This window comes from Curcuma longa, chromosome 7 (assembly GCF_044706935.1).
Source record: "Curcuma longa cultivar G26 ecotype Majalengka, Jawa Barat chromosome 7, ITB_CL_G26_1.1, whole genome shotgun sequence".
NCBI classification, from domain to species: domain Eukaryota; kingdom Viridiplantae; phylum Streptophyta; class Magnoliopsida; order Zingiberales; family Zingiberaceae; genus Curcuma; species Curcuma longa.
Genome location: NC_133867.1, coordinates 9,609,782 through 9,633,044, shown reverse-complemented (window position 1 = coordinate 9,633,044; position 23,263 = coordinate 9,609,782). Strand labels below are relative to the sequence as shown.

Sequence of the window (23,263 nt, the reverse complement as noted above, 5' to 3'; positions counted from 1 at the left end):
ACTAGATATTACTTTAAAAAATACAATTGTCGATTATTTGTCAATTATTTATAATTTAAAATTAGTTTTAATTTTAATATTAATTTTTATTTTAAAATTATACATTTTAAATAATTGTTTGTTGAAATAGTAATTGAAATTACTTTTGAATAAAATTCTGACAGAATGATAAAATATCAATGACCTATTAACTTAGTTGGTTAGAGCGGCGTGCTAATAACACGAAGGGTTTGAGACTTGCATGGGTTATTGATTTTTTAGCCTTATATTGTTTATATCGATCGATTGTGCCTTCCTGGCAATTTAATAGTCTGTTTCATTAAATAGATTAGATATCACTTCAAAAAAAAATACTATTGTCAGTTATTTATATAATCAATTATTTATAATTCAAAATTAGTTTTAATTTTAATATTAATTTCACATTTATATTTTATAATTATTAATTTTTAACAACTGTTTGTTAAATAGTAACTGATAATAGTTTTGAATAAAATTCAGACATAATGGAAAATTATCAATGACCTATTAGCTTAGTTAGTTAGAGCGTTACGCTAATAACATTTTGGTCTTATGTTGTTTATATCAGTCATTTTGTTATAGACCTTTCTAGATAATTTAATTTTCATTAAACGGGTTAGATATCATTCTAAAGAAAAATTATTATCAAAATTATAAATTTCATATTTCTACTTTAAAATTATAAATTTTTAATAACTATTTGTTAAAAAAACAATAATTGATATTACTTTTAAATAAAATCTTGACACATTCATAAAATATCAACGACTTATTAACTTAGTCGATTAAAGCGTCATGCTAATAACAGGAAGTGTGAGTCATTCATTTTTTTGATCTTATGCTATTTATATCAGCTGATTTTTTATGGGTCTTCCTAAGCAATTTAATAGTTTGCTTCATTAAATGAGTTAGATATCACTTTACAAAAAATACTATTACCGATATAATATTTATTTCATATTGTATAATCAATTATTTATAATTCAAAATTAATTTTAATATTAATTTCATATTTCTATTTTAAAATTATAAATTTTTGAAAACATTTTAATATCACTTCACAAACATATTATTACTGATCTAATATTTATTTCATATTGTATAATCAATTATTTATTATTCAAAATTAATTTCACATTTCTACTTTAAAATTATAAATTTTTGAAAAAAATTCTAATATCCCTTCACAAACATACTATTACCGATCTAATATTTATTTCATGTTGTATAATTAATTATTTATAATTCAAAATTAATTTTAATATTAATTTTACATTCCTACTTTAAAATTGTAAACTTTTGAAACAATTATTGACATAATAAAATAAAATTATTCATGGCCTATTAGCTCAGTTGGTTAGAGCGTCGTGCTAATAACGCGAAGGTCGCAGGTTTGAGACCTGCATGGGCCATTTATTTTTTTGGTCTTATATTGTTATATCACCCATTTCCGTATGGACCTTCCTAGGTAATTTATTTTTTATTAAATAGGCTAGATATCACTTCAAAAAATACTATGATCAAAATTATAAATTTCACATTTCTATTCGAAACCTGAATGGGCCATTTATTTTTTTGGTCTTATATTGTTTATATCACTTATTTCCATATGGACCTTCCAAGGTAATTTATTTTTTAATAAATAGGCTAGATATCACTTCAGAAAATACTATTATCAAAATTATAAATTTCACATTTCTACTTTAAAATTATAAATTTTTAACAACGGTTTGTTAAAAAGTAGTAATTAATATTACTTTTGAATAAAATCTTGACACATTGATAAAATATCAATGGCTTATTAGCATAATTGGTTAGAGTATCATGGTAATAATGTTAAATGGTTCGAGACTTGCATGGATTATTCATTTGATCTTATGTTGTTTATATGGATGGTTTGTTATGAGTTTTCCTAAGCAATTTAATAGTCTGGTTCATTAAATGAATTAGATATCATTTCACAAAAAATACTATTACTGATCTAATATTTATTTCAAATTGTATAGTCAATTATTTATAATTCAAAATTATTTTTAATATTACTTTTATATTTCTATTTTAAAATTATAAATTTTTGACAATAATCTTGACATAATAAAAAAATATTAATGGTCTATAAGCTCAGTTAGAGTGTTGTGTAAATAATACGAAGGTTATGGGTTCGAGATTTGTATATGCCTTTAATTTATTGATCTTATATTGTTTATATTGACATATGGACATTCTTGTACAATTTAATTTTCATTAAATGGTATAACTATCACTTCCAAAATAAATATTATTATAAAAAATATGAATTTTATATTTCTATTTTAAAATTATAAATTCTAATTTAATTGGTCTTATGTTGTCAATAATTCAAAATTAGATTTAATTTTAATATTAATTTTACATTTCTACTTTAAAATTATAAATATTTAACAATTGTTTTTAAAAAGTAGTAATTAATATTACTTTTGAATAAAATCTTGACATATTAACAAAATATTAATAACTTATTAGCTTAGTTGGTTAGAGCGTCATGCTAATAACTAAAAGTATAGGTCATTCATTTTTTGATCTTATGTTATTTACATCATATGGTTTGTTAAGGTTCTTTCTAAGCAATTTAATAATTTGGTTCATGCTAGATATCACTTCACAAAAATACTATTACCGATCTAATATTTATTTCATAGTTATTTTCATTAAATGAGCTAGATATTACTTTCAAAAACAAAATACTATTGTCAAAATTATAAATTTTACATTTCTACTTTCAAATTATAAAATTTTAACAACTCTTTGTTTAAAAAGTACTAATTGATATTACTTTTGAATAAAATATTAACACATTGATAAAATATAAATGACTTATTAGTTTAAGTTGATTAGAGTATCGTGCCAATAATGAGAAGGGTTCAAGATCTACATTGGACATTCATTTTTTTTTTGTCTTATGTTATTTATATTAGACGGGTTGTTCTGTGTCTTCCTGAACAATTTAATATTTTATGCATTAAATGAGCTACACATTACTTCACAAAAATATTATTACCGATATTTATTTCATATTATATAATTAATTATTTATAATTCAAAATTAATTTTAATATTAGTTTCACATTTCTACTTTAAAATTGTAAACTTTGGAAAAAAGACTTGACATAATAAAAAAATATTTATGGTCTATTAGCTTAGTTGATTAGAGCGTCGTGTTGATAATGCAAAGGTTACAGGTTTGAGACTTGCATTGACTATTTAATTTTTAGGCTTATATTATTTATATCATCCGTTTTGTTATAAACTTTATTAAACAATTTAATTTTCATTAAATGGGCTAGATATCACTTTCAAAAATAAAATATTATTATCAAAATTATAAATTTCACTTTTCTACTTTGAAATTATATATTATTTATATCATCCGTTTTGTTATAAACTTTATTAAACAATTTAATTTTCATTAAATGGGCTAGATATCACTTTCAAAAATAAAATATTATTATCAAAATTATAAATTTCACTTTTCTACTTTGAAATTATAAAATTTTAAACTCTTTGTTAAAAAATAATAATTGATATCATTTTTGAATAAAATATTAACCCATTGATAAAATATAAATGGCTTATTAGTTTAGTTGGTTAGAGCATCATACTAATAATGAGAAGGGTTCGACATCTACATGGAACATTCATTTTTTGGGTCTTATATTGTTTATTTCAAACAACTTATTATGTGTTTTCCTGAGCAATTTAATATTTTATTTATTAAATAAGTAGATATTACTTCACAAAAAATATCATTACCAATCTAATATTTATTTCATATTGTATAATCAATTATTTATAATTCAAAATTAATTTTAATATTAGTTTCACATTTCTACTTTAAAATTATAAATTTTGAAAAAAATACATGATGCAATAAAAAAATATTCATGGCCTATTAGCTCAGTTGGTTAGAGCGTCGTGCTAATAACGCGAAGGTCGTAGGTTCGAGACCTGCATGGGCCATTAAATTTTTAATCTTGTTTATATCGCCCATTTTGTTATGAACCTTCTTAAGCAATTTAATGTCCCGGGGCATTGGTGCCGCGGTAGGACATCCAGATTGACACCCAGGCACCTGCGGTTCGATCCTAGCTACAGCGTATTTGTAAAAAATTTTCTCCAAATGGGGAGCGCAATCAAAGGATGTTGAGCGTCTGCACTTCCCGATTTATCTTGGTGGCCGATGGGATACTTCCGTGGGGCCGGACTGATCACCCCCAGAGATAATCAATGGGGCTAACTAGAATTTATTATTTTTTTTCTTAAGCAATTTCATTTTCATTAAATGGGCTAGATATCACCACCAAAAATAATCAAAATTATAAATTTCTCATTTCAATCTTAAATTATAAATTTTTAAACTCTTTGTTAAAAAATAGTAATTGATATTATTTTTAAATAAAATATTAACATATTGATCAAATATAAATGACTTATTAGTTTAGTTGATTAGAGTGTGGTGTTAATAACGCGAAGGGTTTGAGACCTAAATGAGACATTCATTTTTTTAATCTTATCTTGTGTATATCAAACGGCTTGTTATGTGTCAATAATTTAATATTCTACTTCATTAAATGAGTAAGATATCATTTCACAAAAAATATTATTATCATTTTAATATTTATTTCATATTGTATAATCAATTATTTATAACTCAAAATTAATTTTAATAATAATTTCACACTTCTATTTTAAAATTATAAATTTTTGAAAAAGAATTTGGTGTAATAAATAAATATTAATGGCCTATTAGCTTAGTTAGTTATAGTGTTGTACTAATAATGTTATGGTTGTAGGTTCAAAATCTGTATGAGCTGTTTATTTTTTGGTCTTATATTATTTATGTTGCCCATTTTATTATGAACCTTCTTGGATAATTTAATTTTCATTAAATGGGCTAGATTTCACTTCTAAAAAAAATACTATTATAAAAAATTATAAATTTTACATTTCTATTTTAAAATTATATATTTTTAACAACTATTCGTTAAAAAATAGTAATTGATATTACTTTTGAATAGCATCTTGTTACATTGACAAAGTATTAACGGTTTATTAGTTTAGTTGGTTAGAATGTCGTGATAATAATGCGAAGGGTCCATGACCTGCATGGGTCATTCTTTTTTGATCTTATGTTGTTTATATCACCCGTTTTATTATGGACCTTCCTAAGCAATTTAATTTTTTATTAAATAGGCTAAATATCACTTCCAAAAATAATACTTTTGTTAAAATTATAAATTTTATATTTCTACTTCAAAATTATAAATTTATAATAACTCTGTTAAAAAAAGTAGTAATTAATATTACTTTTGAATAAAATATTGACACATTGATAAAATATAAATGACTTATTAGTTTAGTTGATTAGAGTGTTCGTGCTAATAACACGAAGAGTTCCAGACCAGCATGTGCCATTCATTTTTTTGGTCTTTATATCGGATGGTTTATTATAAGTCTTCCTGAGCAATTTAATAATCTGTTTCATTAAATGAGCTATATATCATTTCACAAAAAGTACTATTACCAATCTAATATTTATTTCATATTGTATAATCAATTGTTTATAATTCAAAATTAATTTTAATATTAATTTCATATTTCTATTTTAAAATTATAAATTTATGACAAACATCTTGACATAATAAGAAAATATCAATGACCTATTAGATCAGTTGGTTAGAGTGTCATGCTAATAACACGAAGGTCGTAGTTTGAGATCTGTATGGGTTATTCGTATTTTGATCTTATGTTATTTATATCGCCCATTTTGGGGCAATTTAATTTTCATCAAATGGGCTAGATATCATTTCCAAAAATAAATATTATTGTCAAAATTATAAATTTCACATTTCTACTTTAAACTTATAAAATTTTAACAATTTTTTGTAAATGAGTTATATATCATTTCATAAAAAATACTATTATCATTCTAATATTTATTTCATATTATGTAATTAGTTGTTTATGATTCAAAATTAATTTTAATATTAATTTCATATTTTTACTTTAAAATTATAAAATTTTAGAAAATATCTGATATTACTTCACAAAAATACTATTGATATAATATTTATTCCATGATATATAATCAATTATTTAAAATTCAAAATTAATTTTAATATTAATTTTTTATTTCTATTTTAAAATTAAAAATTTTTGAAAAAAATCTTGACATAATGAAGAAATGTTAATGACTTATTAGCTCAATTGATTAGATCGTCGTGGTAATAACACGAAGGTCTTATGTTGCATGTACTATTCATTTTTTTGGTCTTATATGTTGTTTATATCAACCGTTTTATTATGAACCTTCTGAGTCAATATAATTTTTATTAAATGGGCTAGATATCACTTCAAAAAAATTATTATTATCAAATTACAAATTTCACATTTCTACTTTAAAATTAAAAAATTTTAACAACCGTTTCTTAAAAAAGTAGAAATTAATATTACTTTGAATAAAATCTTGACACATTGATTAAATAATAATGACTTATTAGTTTAGTTGATTAGAGTGTTGTGCTAATAACGCGAAGAGTTTGAGACTTGCATAGATCATTTAATTTTTGATCTTATGTTGTTTATATCGGATGGTTTGTTATGTATCTTCGAGAGCTATTTAATAGTCTGGTTCATTAAATTAGATAGATATCACCTCACAAAAAATACTATATCTAATATTTATTACATATTGTATAATCAATTGTTTATAATTCAAAATTAATTTTAATATTAATTTCACATTTCTAATTTAAAATTATAATTTTTTTAAAAAAATCTTTACATAATAAAAATTATTAATGATCTATTAGCTTAGTTGGTTAGAGTGTCATGCTATTAATGACATTCACATTTTTTGATTTTATATTGTTTATATCGACTAATTTATTGTCGATTATAGGTTTGAGACCTGCATTGGTCATTTAAATTTTGATCTTATGTGTTTACAGTTTAATAATCATTTTCGTTAAATAGATTAGATATCACTTAAAAAATATTTATTGTCGATTATTTGTATAATCAATTATTTATAATTTAAAATTAGTTTAGTTTAAATATTATTTTTTATTTTAAAATTATAAAGTTTTAACAACTGTTTATTGAAATAGTAATTGATACAATTTTTGAATAAAATTCTGACATAATAATTAAATATTAATGAGTTGTTAGATCAATTGTTAGAGTCTCGTGCTAATAATGTAAAAGTTACATGTTTGAGACTTGCATGTACCATTCATTTTTTGATTAGGACTAGATATCATTTTCAAAAAAAAAATACTATTACTAGATCTAATGTTTATTTTGTATAATCAATTGTTTATAATTCAAAATTAGCTTTACTTTTAATATTAATTTTGTATTTCTACTTTAAAATTATAAAAATTTAACAATTCTTTGTTAAAAAAATCGTAATTGATATTACTTTTGAATAAAATTTTGATACATTGATAAAATATTAATAATTTATTAGCTTAGTTGGTTAGAGCACTGTGCTAATAACGGGAAGCATGGGATATTCATTTTTTAGTTTTATGTTGTTTATATCGGATAGTTTGTTATGAGCCTTCTTGAGCAATTTAATAGTCTGTTTCATTAAATGAATTAGATATCACTTCACAAAAAAAATACTATTACCGATCTAATATTTATTTCATATTATATAATTATTGTTTATAATTCAAAATTAATTTCACAATTCTACTTTAAAATTATAAATTTTTGAAAAAAAATCTAATATCACTTCACAAAAAATACTATTACCGATCTAATATTTGCTTAGTTTGTTAGAGGATCGTGTTAATAATGCGAAGTTGGAGTCGATTATTTCATACTCAATTGTTTATAGTTTAAAATTAGTTTTAATATTAATTTCACATTTCTATTTTAAATTTGTAAAATTTTAACAATGATTTGTTAAAATAGTAATTGATATTATTTTTGAATAAAATCCTAACACAATGATAAAATATCAACAACTTATTAATTTAATTGGTTAGGGTCGTGCTAATATGCTAAGGTTATAGGTTTGAGACCTGCATTGGTCATTCATTTTTTGATCTTATGTGTTTATATTGGTCAATTTGTTATAGACCTTCCAGCAAAGTGTAGACAGTTCTGGTCAACAGGAGCGGGGTTGGTGGTGCGATTCTTAACCTAATAAGGATTTCAAGTAAAGAGCTCCATCCCAGAAAGTCACACCGCTCACTAATCCAATGCTACTTCAGGCGCTGAGTCGTTTACAGGAAAAGCACTTACAACTTCCCTTTCCCTACGCTCTGCTTCCCTGGTAGAGCTGCTAGTTGAGTTGCTCTTTTTCCATTTAGTTTAGAGAGAGTAGCTTTCCACGGTCTTCGGTCATCCTTCCCTGGAATTGGTTATATGTTCTCTTGCCTGGTCGGCAGTTGCTTGCTTTTCTTAAGCCAATTGCATTCCGGTCTGAGGGAGAGTGACGCAAGGGCTCTAATTAATCTGCCCGCTCAAGTGTGGAAAAGCTTCTCAATCGCCGCCTATATCGCTTGGGCTCTTTAGACTTCCTTTACTTGGGCCAGGCTAAAGATGTGCTTTCAAAGGGCCCGGATCCAACTGGTCGGGATGCCTCCCATCCGGTCGGGGTGCGCCTAGGGACTTCCTGACAACCGAAGAGCAGCGGACAACAGCAATCGAAGGGCAGACACCCGGAAATGGAATACTTCCCGAACCAAAAGGGAAGACTGACCGAGCAACCGGAAATGGTCACTGAAAGGGCCCGGCCAAGTCAGCCCTTTGACTCTTTTCCCTTCTCTTAAGAGCCTCAATCTTCACAAGGGGACCCCTCAATGAATTTATTGATTCGTGTGATTCGACTTGGGGGTGGCAGTTTTGTAAAACCAATCAGTCCTTCGCCCGGCATAAACTGCACATGAACTGAAGCTTCCCAATAAAGAGGATGCACCGGCACGCAGAGTAAGGTATTTGCGGACCTATATAGATATGAAGAATATCAATCAAAGGATCTCTCACTGGGATCGGAAAAGGAATGAGCAATCCATCTGTAGGCAATGCGAGGAGAAGAAGAAGACTCAGTTTAAGGTGCGCTGCTGAATTCAATTGATCATCTTCTACGAGCAATTTATAGTCTACATCATTAAATAAGCTATATATCACTTTAAAAAAAAATACTATTGGTGATTTTTTTATGTGGTATATTTAATTATTTATAATTTAAAATTAATTTTTATTTTTAAAACTAATTTCACATTTCTACTTTATAATTGTAAATTTTTAATAACTGTTTGTTAAGATAGTAATTGATATTACATTTAAATAAAATATTAACACAATGATAAAATATTAACATCCTATTATCTTACCTCTTCATAGATGATGGTGGAGTCAATTGTGTGAACCACTGGGATGACAGATTTCATTTTTTTGTTGAAGTTTAGAGCGTCGTGTTAATAATTACAAAGGTCGCAAATTAAATTTGAGATTTACGTTAGTAATTTTTTTAAATTTTATATTATTTATATCGATCAATTTGTTATGTACTTTTTTAAAGATAATTTAATAGTTATTTCATGCCTACATATCATTTAAAAAAATATTTTTATCAATCTAATATTTATTTCATATTGTATAATTAATTATTTATAATTCAAAATTAATTTTAATATTAATTTCATATTTTACTTTAAAATTATAAATTTTTTATATTATTTGTAATTAATATTACTTTGTCTAGTCTATCTTAGACATTCGAAACATAAAAATATCATATAAATAATAATTTTTACAATAATATGATAACATCACACTTAATAGGATAACATCACACTCGATACACACCGTCAAAAAAAATAAAAATCAAAATCAAAAAAGGCCTCCGTACTCTTTTCTAACCGTCCGATTAGGCCGCCATTTGAACGAGAAAACAGAGGGAGGAGAAGGGGGAAAACTGAGGCCACACAAGGTGCCGAAGCAGAAGAAGAAAGCATCATCGGCGATTCACCACCCGGCAGTTCTCGCGGACCTCGCCTTCGCTCCCCGTCAACGGATTGATGCTCCCCAACCTCACCATCGCCGCGCCGAAGCCCTCCTTGAACGCCCCGGCGTCCTCGCTGTACCTCTTCACCAGCCGGTCGACCTCGCTCCCATCGCCCTTGAACAGTTCCTGGTCCGTGTGGAGCAGGCCCTTGCGCTGCGTCAGCATCTGGTAGTACCCCGCGTCGAACGCCGCTGGGGTTTCGTCCAGCGGCGACAGCTCCTCGTCGTTGCTGCCGCCGGCCGCCCGGTGGCACTTCGCCTTTAGGGATCGGGCGAAGTCGGGGTCGATGGTGGAGGTCTCGTTGTAGATCCGGTTGCGGAGGGTATTGCACTTGGCGAATCCGAGGGTGTGCGCCCCCGAGAGGAGGACGAGGTCCTCTGCGGAGAGTTTGTGGGCTTGGAACTTGGAGAGCATGTCCGTCAAGTTGGAGACCGGCGACGGGATGTTGGAATTCGCCTCGGCTTTGCTCGCGCAGGTCGAGTCTCGCCGGCCGAGGAGCACTTCGTAGGTGCTTCCACCTAGCTGCAAGTTCAAGCGCCCCAAGTGTTCGTCAGAAGTTCTCTGAGAACTTCCTTCATAAAGAAGGTTAGACCTTGAAATTCCAAGTCTGTCAGACGCATTTTTTCAAGAATAAATTTTTCTTCTCAATTTTTTGTTTTGGTGAAAGAATGGATAATCTGAATCAATGCCATCGTTATATGATTGGTTAATGTGTTCAAATCGTTTCATATTACCGCTACGACCGAGTCCCTGGCGGCGACGGCCAAGATATCAGCACAGGAAACAACATTTCCGAAGCACACAACGTTCAACGTAGCTTTTATCTCGTCCACCAGCTCAAACCCTCGCAGAGAGTTGTTGTTCGGCTTCGCCGTCTTCTCCCCGACCATAGTTGGCGAGTCATCCAACAACACTGAGCCATCGCAACCCTGCTCAACACCACCACATCACGTCAGTTTCTGCATCCATTGCATTTCTCCAAATACTTAACCTGCAAGCCTTACATTGACGAAGCAGTCATGGAAGTGCAACCGCAGTAGCGACGCGCCCATGCGTGGCTGAATCCCGACAGCTGTCTCCGTCATGACTCGGATGGTGGGCAGCGCCTGTGGGCACACGTCGTCGTAGTAGTCCGGGGTGAGCTTCCCGTGAGCTTGAGCTGCAGGGAGTATGATCACAGTGATTAAGGTGAAGTATAGTGTGCAGAAGAACATAGTTGAGCAGTTTGTTTGGAGTATGAAGCAATTAACTCTAAGAAGGTGACTCGATTATCATGGAGAAAAGCCAAAAAAATGTTTGTGCTTAAATAGGTGTTCATCATGGGTTGGAGGGGTACCAAGAACCAGTTGTTTAATGAACCTACCGTCTACATAAAAGCATGTGGGTAAGTATATGGTACTCGTCAAGCTAGGTGAGGGTTTCTTCTGAATATAGCCATCAGCATACCTCTCTACCTGTTTAGGTTTTTTTACAAGTTTCTTTGATCCTTGAAGCCTCTAGGAAAGCCTTGCTGTTGAGAGGCCTTCCCTTGAAACATAGAAGCTTCTGAAACCAGCTATTCTGTGAGTAATCCTTCAATAGTAACAACTTTATATAAAGTATTTATTTTCAAATTGGGTTGGTTAAGAAGCACCTAAATCTAATGAAAGCTGGTCTTTGATGTGAGATATTGAGTGACTTGCTCTGTTTTTCCTTCTATTACCTTCCAGTGGAATTGTTTAGATCAATTAGATCAAATCTCAGCCGCCTGGATTTTTTTTTTTTTTTTTTTTGCATGCTGGTCCAGAGCCAAAAACACTTCCTCTGGCTAAACAGGATAAATTATTGGTAGTAATTAACCCTGCAAACAGTCAAAGGGAAGCTGGAAATTTAGGATTGCTAGCAAGGTAACTGTGTGCATGTACTAGACTCAATGCCTGTGGTAGTCTGGTAATAAACCAGGCTCGTTGCCCTCTCCCTCTACCATATATGATCATGCTTGAACTCTACTAATTTAGTTTGTGCTTCATTTATATACACTACAATTGGCTTGGTTGGATAATTAATATTATGATAAAACATGCAAGTGAAACAGGAGTACCAAAGCAGCTACATAAGCAAAACTAGGAAGAAGAACTGAAGAAATTAAATCTAAAAGTCTTGAAAATCACATGATGGTCCTCCAAGCAATCCTCCAAGGTAAAACCCCCCTTGATCTACTATAAATCTAACATTCTCTTCTCTTGGTCCTAGAGTGGCAAAAAAAAAAAAAAAAAAAAAAAAAACAGGAGTCAATAGAGCAACTTAATTAAGATAAGTAAGATGATTGAAATGAATAATACTAACTGCAAAAGTAATATACTAGATACAAAAACTGCAATTTACATATGGAGAAATGTTTTACTACAATTTATGATCCAGCTGCTAAATTTGTAATCAAGCAAGTGTTGGTGGACTCTCGTCTTGTGGGTGCTACCTTTGTACTCCCTCATATTTTGATAAATAGTGGCACTACGTGCATGCCCCCACACATAAAGGTAGCTCATTCTCATTGATAGGACAGTATATACTATTGTAGAGAAAACTATACATGCATGTCCCCACGAGTGAATCATGATTTGCATACCTTATTCTCACCATGTGTTGAGCTAAGGAATATTACTATATGACATCCTCAATTTGCAAATCCAGTAGAGAAATTGTTACGCTCTGGGGTGTCATTTTTGCACATCAAGAGACATCCCATTTGATAACAATATAATAAAAGAAATCTCAGGAACCATCTAAATAAAATAATTAAAAATTCATCAATTATATATATATATATATTATATTCTTCGTAGATAACAAAACTATACAGATAAACCGATATATCAAACAAAACATAAATATAATGAAATGAAAATAAGACAAACTAGAAATTAGCAACAAGGAAACTGACAAACAAATTGCAATCATAACTCATACCTTATGGATGCCTCAACACAACGCCAATATGGCAAGTTAGACTTGAGATGGCGATTCCTCTCTTTGTTTTAGTCTTTAACTGCATGATTGCTCCTCATATCCCACTAGACAAACAGTGCTAGGAGTCATATTAGTGTCCCGAGGTGTATGCCACTAGGGAAACTCAATGGTACTTCATGCCATTCGTGCCACTGTAGAATTTGTGGCAACGACAGAAATGATCGGCCTCAACATTTAGGGATTCAAATCTTTAGGGAAGAATCTTCTTGCCAATCTTGTTTAAAACCACCACTCTGTGTGAATTTTAATGTAAGGTTTGTAGAAGTTGGTCACCACATGCATCAACTGCTGACTCAATTGGACTAGATGTATCAACTTTTCGTGCCAGTGTATGATGAATCAGAGAGAACCTAACATCAAATCAAGCTGCTGTGAGTTCCTTAGTTTGTCCTTAAAAATCATTAGCCATATGGGTTGTGTCGACCCACAAGTTCGCTTTAGTATTTAATAATCTAAACTAGGTGTCATAGAGAAGGTGGGGAAATAAATGTCAGAAAACCTATTCCTTGCTGGAATTCCATTAAGTTTTTTGGAAGAATCTGCATGAGTAGTCGGTGGATTTGACCCACTCATCCAGCCCAGGATGCCCCAGATTAATTTGGATGAGTTTAATGTTTTTTTTTTCTGGTAAGTTGGCTGAGAAACGTTTGAAAACAATTAGTCTGGGAATGCTCGATTTCATCATAATGCTTGTAATAATTACACTGAACTCACTTCTTTCCTATAGCAGTTGATACTTGTAAGGTTACAAAGACAGTTCTTCTGCTACTGTCTTTGATCTTTTCATCATGTAATCATAGCTGTAATATCTTGACTTCATACAACAGGATATCCCAAGTTTATCAAAGGTTTGATGGAGTGAGAAGTTTTCTAAACATCCATTATAGCGATGCAGTATTTTTAGATAGTTCTGTTTGAATATTTGTGTTTTAGGAACAGAGTAAAGATTGAAGAAGAGAAATAAAAGGTAAATGTGTCTACATTCATCACTTCGATATATATGTATTTTTCTTAAGAGAACTTTTTTTCTCAGGTAAAGACGGCTGATGCAGCATTTTATGGAATGAAATGGTGCATTGGTGCAGTAAATGGCGAGGTCGATTTCAATAAAAAAAAAATGGAAGAAGGTAATAATATCCTATCACGAGATCGTAATATAATTATATCCCTGTGCTCCTCTTGAATCCAAAAGTATAATCTATAATTACTATAACATATTTGGAAGGAAGTAGTTGCTGTTAATACGTTCGAGTCATGATGATTCTTCATGCAATCTCTTATTAAACGATCGAATAACATTTCCTTCCAAACATTACACTTGCCACACATCCTGTCTTCTTCTTCTGAACAACCTATGCAACTCGATAATAACCGATCATAAATTATCATCTCATAGTTTATTGCTTATTCCATAATGCAGAGAGCCATTATCTTAACACCACACTACCTTCAGTTAAGCCGCATCGCTCCAAAAGCAGGAGAGGCACTTCACCACTGGCCTTCTGCTGCGACACCCGGACGATGACGACGAGGCTGAAGAAGAGAAGGAGGAGGAAGACAGAGAAGGAGAGGGGCGGTAGAACTTCTGGAAGCTGCGCTTGAAATCAAACATTTTGGATCTTTCCTTCTTGGAGCCCCTGCTCTTGGTGCTGCTGAAGTAGGAGGGAGGCGGACTCAGAGGAGGCTGCATGAAGGTGTTGGTGGAACAGCCGGCGTGCTTGGGAATGCCAGGCTGAGACTCCCACAAGAAGGGCACAGCACCAGAAGCCACCCCATAGTAGACTCTGAAGGAAGGGCAGGCTAAGGAAGTATCCTTGGCGGAGAGCAGCCTGGAGTAGAATTGTGCATCTTGTTTGATTGGAAGGGGTGGCTTGGGGAGCTCTGAGCACTTGGAGAGCATCATCTTGAGAGGGTGATGGAGAGAAGTGAAATCAATCCTTCCTGCTGCTAATTTCTAAGTTGGATTCAAAGTGTAACTACAATTTATTGGTTTCAGCGAGTTAACAGTGGAGGAGGGCACTGAAATGTAAAGGTTGGGCTGTTGGTTGTGCATGGACCAGTTGCTGTCATTTTCTGCCTCCTGCTCTGCTCTTCCTTGTGCGGTCAAATTGGGCAGCATTTTGAAGAATTTAAAATTTTTAAGGTTTTTTTTGAAAAAAATGGGCTTAAATGAAACTGCCTTATTACAGAAATATAATTGGGCAACCTTCACGGTGGCTAACCCTAATTAGTTGATCTGCTACAAATTTTATTTATTTTTGTAGACAATTGCTAAATATAGTATTATTGAATCTAACGTGAATTTTTATTTTTTAATAAATTTATTATATTATTAATTTAGCTTATTACATGATATTTTAACGAAATTTTAACAATAAAAAACTATTAAACACAAGCCTAAATATCTAAATTAAGATAAACGAAAATTTAAATTAATAAATATTTTTAAAAAAATAAGAAGAAAAGTCAAAGTGAACCATGTCAAAAAAAAAATACAAGAAATTTGAGAATCAAATTGCAAATTTTAAAATAAATTTACAAATTAGTGGAATACCAAAAGAAGCATCTAGGTGATCTCCTTTTATTTATATTTTAAAAGGAGGAATTTACGTGGTCTTTGTAAATTAATGAATTAATTAGTCAACGTAAGTAGGTATCATGATATGATGCAAATTGTATTTAATAATACATGGCAGATCTCGTTCATATTATTTATTATAAGTATGTATGAATCAAAATGTGAAATTCTGATTGTTGAGATATGGGTGATGTACCGCTGAATTGAATTAAAAAAATGTCTTTTTTAAATTGTAATTTAAAAATATTTTGCCAAAAGTCATCTTCATGGTGCACTAATGGATAGTGTTTAGAGTTTTTAATCTTCTTAATGTTATGCAATCATACAGTTATAATTTTGATGATTAATATTAATAAAACTTAAAGTAAAATATAAAAAATTTTACTTGTGCATAAAGTATGCAAAAAAGTATTTATAAATAAGAAGATCAGATGAGAGACAAAGGGAAATTCAAGAAAGTCGAGAAACGAATTCTTGATGAGAAAAAGTTTTTACAAGTCAAAAGGCCGAATGTAAGACAAATAAAGTCTAAGAAGATCGATGATCAGACTCTTGGTAAGAGTGGAAAGAACAAGCGTATCACAGATTAAATGTGCAGAAGGTAATTTAGTTGAATGCAGTAAAAATCTCTATCAGTCGACTGATTATAATATCCAATCGACTGATATTGGTGTCAGTCGATTGGAAGGTAATAATCAATCGATTAATACTAAATTTTTAGTTAGATTCTAAATTTCAGTCGACTGATATTCATGTCAGTCAAATTGATTCTTCATATCAGTCGACTAATTCTGTTTCAGAAGCAAACAGAATAGAATCGACTCGACTGATTCGTCACATTAGTCGACTATTTCTGTTTCGAGAGAAAATAGAATAGAATCGACTTGACAGGTTCTTTACATCAGTCGACTGACTCTATTTCGGAAGCAAACAAAATAGAATTGACTCGACTCATTCTTTACATCAGTCGACTAAGTCTGTTTCAGAAGCAAACAGAATAGAATTGACTTAATTGATTTTTCACATCAGTCGACTGATTCTGTTTTAGAAGCAAACAGAAGAGAATCGATTCGACTGATGTCTCGATTTATCCATCACAGTCGACTGATGAGTAAAATTAGTCGATTAACATTTGAAATTTGATAAAATCCGACACAATTTCAGAAGGTTCAGAGGTTGTTATTTGTTGCTGACCAAATCAATCGATTAGTATGAGAAAATCAGTCAACTGATCACAAGAGAAGTTGGACATGTTTAAATGGTGAGAGTTAGTCATTGATGAACACTATTCATGCTATTTTGCTCTAAGTTTTCCTGCTACAGTGCTAAAGAATCTATCTAGTGTTCAACTATACAACTTGGAGCAATTCTTAGAAGAAGAAGCAAATTCATCAAGATCATTGTAAAACTTCTTTTCTTCTTCTTTGTGATTTTTTATTGTTCTTGAAAAACTGTAATTCTACTGTAAGAGAGTTTCTCTATCTTCGAGATTTATCCGAGAAGGAGAAGATTTAATAGAAGTGGTGAGTTGAGAGTGAATCCTTGGATTAGTCGCCTTAAGGAGATGGATACTAAGTAAATCATTCGAGTTAGCATTGTGTTTGTAGAGTGGCTAGTTCGCAAAAAATTTCCGCTAATATAAATCAAATCTAAGCAAATTGAGCTATTCAACATCCCCTTCCTCTCATATTTTTTTTAATTAACTATCAAATGTGTTTCACAATGTAGGTGACATTATACATGTGAAAATATTTTTTATTTAGGGACAGCATATAAAGTTGACCACGAGATAGTGAAATAATTATTGAGTAGGAAGCTCACAACATATGACCTAGTACGAGAGGGGATGTACTTGACATTCCGAGTTAAAGGTCAAGTTGTGTTGTCGGTGCGGTGGATTGACCTGGTGTGGATGCTGAACCTAATATATGCTCATATTTGGTGAACTATTATATATCTGAGTAAATATCTAAAGACCTATATACATGTGTACTTTCTTAAAAACATGGTCTATCAAAATGAATACCCTCCAATATACTATAATTTTCCTTGCCTGTTATACATAATGTATCATGGATGATATAACAAAGTGTTTAGTATCTGAGTAGATGTTTAAAGATCTATATACATGTGTACTCTTTTAAAAACATAGTCTATGTCACAATGAATACCCTCAAACATACTATAATTTTTCTTGCCTGTCATACATAATGTTTCATGGATGATACGACAAAATGTCTAGCCTTCATCATATTCTTGGACCCTTATATTGATGCTTGAAGACCGAAATATATATGCCTATATGTAGACATCTCCTAGTGCCTGCAAAACCTTCCCTCCTCTATAAATCTACAATAGGCCAACATTTAAAGAGCAAGTGCTCCTGTGCCTCCTCTTCTGAATCACAAAACATGCAACTTCGATTCTTTATATATTTCAGTTGATCCTGTGTAGGCAGTCCGTCAATACATCAATATTCATAATATAAAGACATAATTATGCTACAAATACACCTTTCACACTGTACTTGTCTACTCCCTTTAAAAAGATGTATACTTTTGTCACTCTAATGTGTCCCTAGCTAAATCGAAAATTGACGTTAAACATTATTTAAAGTTTTCATCTTGTCCACGATTTATTTATTAAAATTTATTTAAAATTCTGTACTGATTGATAATTTAGCAAGTATTCTTATACGAATTTGATACTTACGCATCAATGTGCCACGTATGCTTAGCTTATCAAGTCTGTATTGTCTTATAATATTTAGTCATGGCTCATTTGAGTTGGCACATGTATTCATAACTTAATTTAGTTTAACATTTATACTCAATCCATTATTAATGTTTTAATTATTAACTGGTTCATATATTTTAATTGTTTTGATAAGTTGCCGTGCGTATACTATTTGTGACGGCTCAATTATTATTCCATCCATTTCCACTTGTTAAACGACGAATAATCCCTACTTTAACCTAATTTCAGTTAATTAAATGATGTGATAACAATTGAAATTTTATAAAATTATATGAATTATTCTATATAAATTGAGTTTATAAAATACTCCTAAAATTAATTCTCGCTTTGCTGGCGACTTTCCCGTCCGCATAATTTTAGCAATTTCATTTTTTTTATATATATATATATATATTTAAAATTAGAATTAAAATTGCATTAAAATTTGGAGGAAAAAAAGTACTACTTTTCTTTCGGGCTTTGTGTCTTCGTCTATTTATAACCCTAGGGCTCCGGTTGCTTCTCCTCCGTCCGCCGGAGAGGATGGCCGACTCCAAAATCGGCGATCAGGCTCCGGCGAAGGTCATCTTCGGAATTTACGAACTGGGACGCCTCCTCGGCCGTGGTTCCTCCGCCAAGGTCTACCATGCCCGCCACCTTCCCTCCGGTCAATCCGTCGCCATCAAGGTCTTCTCCAAACCCCGCCGCCTCGCTGGGTCTCCTTCCGCTTCCGCCGATCCCTTCATCCGCGAGATCTCCGCCCTCCGGCGTCTCCGCCACCGCCACATCATCCGCCTGCACGAAGTGCTCGCCTCACGCTCTAAGGTCTACCTCGTCCTCGACCTCGCCAAGGGCGGCGAGCTCTTCTCTCGCATCGAGGAGCACGGCAGGCTCCCCGAGGACCTTGTCCGTCGGCTGTTCCGGCAGCTGATCTCCGCCGTCGCCTACTCGCACTCCCGCGGGGTCTTCCACAGGGACCTCAAGCCGGAGAATATCCTTCTCGACGAAGCGGGCGACATCAAGGTCTCGGATTTCGGATTCACCGCCCTCCGATCCTCCGATGGCGATCACCTCCTCCGCACCCAATGCGGGACGCCGGCGTACGTATCGCCAGAGATTCTGATGGGGAAGAAATCAAATGGCTACGATGGGGCGAAGGCGGATATCTGGTCCTGCGGCGTCATACTCTTCGTGCTCGTCGCCGGCTACCTCCCTTTCAATGATCCTAATATCATGTCCCTCTACCGCAAGATCTACTGCGGCCACCACCGCTGCCCTCGGTGGACGCCGCCGGACCTCCGCCGCCTCATCTCCCGCCTTCTCGACCCCAACCCGGTCACCCGCATCTCCATCGATTGCATCCTCCGCGACCCCTGGTTCGCCAAGGACCTTGACGCGAATCAAGTGGCGGCCCTGATGCGGCCGTTCGCCGACGAACAAAAGCCCCAACACCGCGACACCGGCAGTGAACTCAACGCCTTCGATCTCATCGCCTTCTCCTCCGGACTCGACCTTTCGAGCTTCTTCATGGAAGGGGAAACATCGGACCGGGAGCGTTTCGCATCCTCCGACCCTGCGGACCGCGTTCTAGACCAGGTTGAGCGGGTGGGAAAGGGCGAGGGCTTCGTGGTGAGGAAGGAGGAGGACCAGAAGGGGATGCCGACGGCGGCGGTGGTGGAGGGGCAAAGCGGGGAGTTAATAGTTAGGGTGGAGGTTCACCGGTTGCCCGGAGGCATGGCGGTGGTGGAGTTGGAGAAGGGTGGCGGAGATGCTGGAATATTCTGCAGCGAGAAGCTGAGGCCGGCGTTGTGCGGCCCGCCCGCGGGCTGCCGATGACCGCCGTCCAATAGATGACCTCCTGACCGGTTGGTAACGTCAGCCCTGGTGGTTATTTTTTGTAAAAAAGTCCTTTCGTAAAATATATAGTCTACCCCATACCTTTTAACAAATCCAAATATAAACCTTAGCAATTAACAAATAAAACCTCAATTTTAGATTGATATCAAATCTAGCCTTTATTTTAATGTTTTATTAAATGACGCAGCACCAATTTTGATTTGAACGGCTGAACCACTCAAGAATTATAAACGGAATTGATGAAACAAATTGGGCACTCTAAGCCCTAAATCCTAAAATAAAAAATAAATTAATTTTAATAAGGATTATAATTATTTTTTTATTTATTATAAAATAAAAATTATTAATGATCAAATAATAAAAATTAAATCTTTAATTTATGATGCACTAATCTTAAATATACAATTTTGAATATCATAATTTTATGAGAAAAACTATTTAAATAAAAACAATTTAAAGTTATCAATTTAATAAATAAATTTTAATTTTTAAGAAAAGGAATTGTGTTTGTACATAGATGATGCAAGATTGGTTAATGTTCTGGATGAATGAAAGAAGAGACTTAATTTGTTTTTCTATTGAGAGCAAAAGATAAAATTGTCATCTTGACGGCCTCTTAAGTGGAATCAAAGATGAAAAGTGTTGCAATCCAATAACATTGTATTTCATAAATTTAGCTTCATTTAATTAAATTAGCTATCAGATCATTCAATGCGATGCAATAGTTGTCGAGTAAATTTTATATGAATTGGATTTTAGTGACGAGGAAAATTTATGATGGATTTATGCTAAACATTACAATCAAAATTTAATTTTAAAAAGTGACATATTCAGACTAACTTAGATTTTATTTATTTAGTACAAGTCGCATAGAAAATAATAGATGAATAAAAAAACAATATATTACATATCATGGTAGATTTCTAAAAGATCCTTATAATTAAAGTTGCATTATATAAATCTTAGTATAAGTTAGTTTTTAGCTCGAACTAATAGTTTGCTTGGAAGAAAGAATTGAAAGGAAAGAAGGGAATGAAGGAGTTGTGATTTTTCTTGTCGAACTAATAGTCGCATTCATATTGAATTCTTTTTGTTTTTTTGTCTAAATTTCATTTAGAAAATCTTTGAATTGAGTTATTTTCTACTTAAAAATCAAAAAGTGATAGAAATCGGATGATTGAAATAAAGGAAAGCCAATAAAAATTGGACACAAGCTTCCCTGATAGGGACGTCCATTATTTACTTGATTCTCTATTGATGGCGTTGATGAAAGCAATAATAATACGATGCATATAAACTAAATCAATGATACATCTGATACATGATCAAGTTTATCATATTTAATGAGCTTACAAAACTGAAATTGAATGTCAATGACAAGTAAAAGCTAACCTAAATCCAACTCAAGAGTCATTGATTCTTATTTGTCACCGGAAGGATTCTTGCAATTTAGGAAAAGTCTTCTACAACGATCGAACAATAATTTGTATCTTGATCTTAATGTGGAAGAGTCCAAGGAACAAGAAGAAGACCAAACTCAAGATGCCAAATTGAATCAACTCTTTTCTTTTTATACCAAGTCCATCCTGTAAGGATAATTCATCAAAAAGCCTATAACTCATTAACAGCCTATTAATGTTAACGAATCGGATTATTGGATCTACATATTGAATCCACATCCAATATCTAAACCCCCCTTTAATGTCACAAGTATTAGATTACTTAAATGAAGTTTAGTTTCCTTAATGAAAATTAGTTTGTGTGTTAATCAAGTGTAAGGCCACCTTATAGAGATTCAAGTCCACCTATATGAACTTAATCTTACAATCTTCTACTTGAGCTATATTTGATTCCTTATACACCACACATTGAACTCAATATGCCAAATTTTATGGGTTAATTAACCCCTTAAATAATTTGGTCCATTAATTCAATTAGCACAGAACTAAAAGCCAGAGTTACTAATATAGGGTTAAGTTACGAAACTCATATTCATGCTTTGGCGTGAGAAGAAGAATGATGAAAAAAGTTGGCTAATTAGTTAGCCTAACTTAAACATATTATCAAATATCAAAACGGAGAAGATTATTGGTGCAACTGATCTCAGGTCAAGGTTAACCAAGCTCGGTTTGACTTGAGTTGGATTTTGATGTTTAATCAATATGATGGTTAGGTGTTAAGTATGTCCAAGTTGATCAGATACTTGACAGTAGAAAATTCAAATGAATCATGGAGGATCGGACACTTTGCACGAAAGGAAAGTCTAAGTGAATCATAGAGGACTCGACACTTGATGCAAGATAGAAAGTCCAAATGAATCTCAATATGAGAGAATCTTGGAGTCTATGCACAAATAAGTATCAAACAATCAACAAGATCAAGTTCCACCAAAACAATTAAGAAAGAGTCGACGCTCCTCCTTTGGCTGGTCCAAATGTCATGAATCATGAATGTCATAGTGGTAGCTGCTGCAGAATGTGCGCCATGCATGATACGTCTGTCTAAAACAGGCACGGCTTGTTTCACATCCACGCAATGAAATCATCTTTATTGGAAATTAATTAGTTATATCTATCTTTGACAATAAGCTAGAGGATAATTTAATTTTTTAATTTCACATCATTCATCTCAATCAGTTCTTCTGACCTTTCATTTTGAACAAACTTGCCTGCAATTAACTATAACCATTGCATGAGTAGTTTGAAATTTGAACTTGCTATTCTTTAATTTGTCTTATAAAATTGGTTGAAGTTTGAAATTTAATTTAATTAAATTAGTTGATGTTTTCATTTAGGTGGACTTGGAGATGTTGCTGGATCAAGTTTTTTAAAGCAACAAAATCAGCGTACGTGTTTTAAAAATAAAAAATCTTAAAAATATTCTTTAGAAACGAGGCATCTGAATTCCTGATGATAATAAAAACATACCTTTTTAATTTTTAACTTTTTCCCATCAGAATGATAAATATTTTTTTAATTTAAAATGGTATTTATTTATTTATTTTT

The 23,263-nt window shown here is 32.4% G+C and overlaps 2 protein-coding genes and 2 non-coding genes across 4 annotated transcripts; 3 read left to right on the top strand and 1 right to left on the bottom strand.

Annotated features, from left to right (window-relative positions):
- The first annotated feature begins 1,359 nt into the window (after window positions 1-1,359).
- On the top strand, window positions 1,360-1,433 carry TRNAI-AAU (transfer RNA isoleucine (anticodon AAU)). The gene has a single exon. It is a non-coding gene; the product is annotated as a tRNA-Ile (tRNA).
- Window positions 1,434-3,943: 2,510 nt separating this feature from the next.
- Window positions 3,944-4,017, top strand: TRNAI-AAU (transfer RNA isoleucine (anticodon AAU)). Its single transcript has one exon. It is a non-coding gene; the product is annotated as a tRNA-Ile (tRNA).
- Window positions 4,018-9,870: 5,853 nt separating this feature from the next.
- LOC141832345 (peroxidase RIP1-like) lies at window positions 9,871-11,295 on the bottom strand. Its single transcript, XM_074719847.1, has 3 exons — window positions 11,086-11,295; window positions 10,816-11,010; window positions 9,871-10,603 (listed from the first exon to the last, which is right to left on the bottom strand). Exons 1-3 carry the CDS (start codon window positions 11,293-11,295, stop codon window positions 10,031-10,033), a joined length of 978 nt encoding a protein of 325 aa, XP_074575948.1. The 3' UTR covers window positions 9,871-10,030.
- A 7,620-nt stretch (window positions 11,296-18,915) lies between these two features.
- Window positions 18,916-20,408, top strand: LOC141832144 (CBL-interacting protein kinase 29-like). The gene has a single exon (XM_074719630.1). It carries the CDS (start codon window positions 18,945-18,947, stop codon window positions 20,235-20,237), a length of 1,293 nt encoding a protein of 430 aa, XP_074575731.1. The 5' UTR covers window positions 18,916-18,944; the 3' UTR covers window positions 20,238-20,408.
- Window positions 20,409-23,263: the final 2,855 nt, after the last annotated feature.

What these genes read in the sequence shown, in the direction of transcription:
- LOC141832345 (XM_074719847.1), bottom strand. Translation starts at nt 11,295, where the DNA reads ATGTTCTTCTGCACACTATACTTCACCTTAATCACTGTGATCATACTC. An exon ending in TCCATGACTGCTTCGTCAAT is followed by an intron (nt 11,011 to 11,085) that starts GTAAGGCTTGCA and finishes GGTGTTGAGCAG; the next exon opens with GGTTGCGATGGCTCAGTGTT. An exon ending in CCAGGGACTCGGTCGTAGCG is followed by an intron (nt 10,604 to 10,815) that starts GTAATATGAAAC and finishes TTGAACTTGCAG; the next exon opens with CTAGGTGGAAGCACCTACGA.
- LOC141832144 (XM_074719630.1), top strand. Translation starts at nt 18,945, where the DNA reads ATGGCCGACTCCAAAATCGGCGATCAGGCTCCGGCGAAGGTCATCTTC.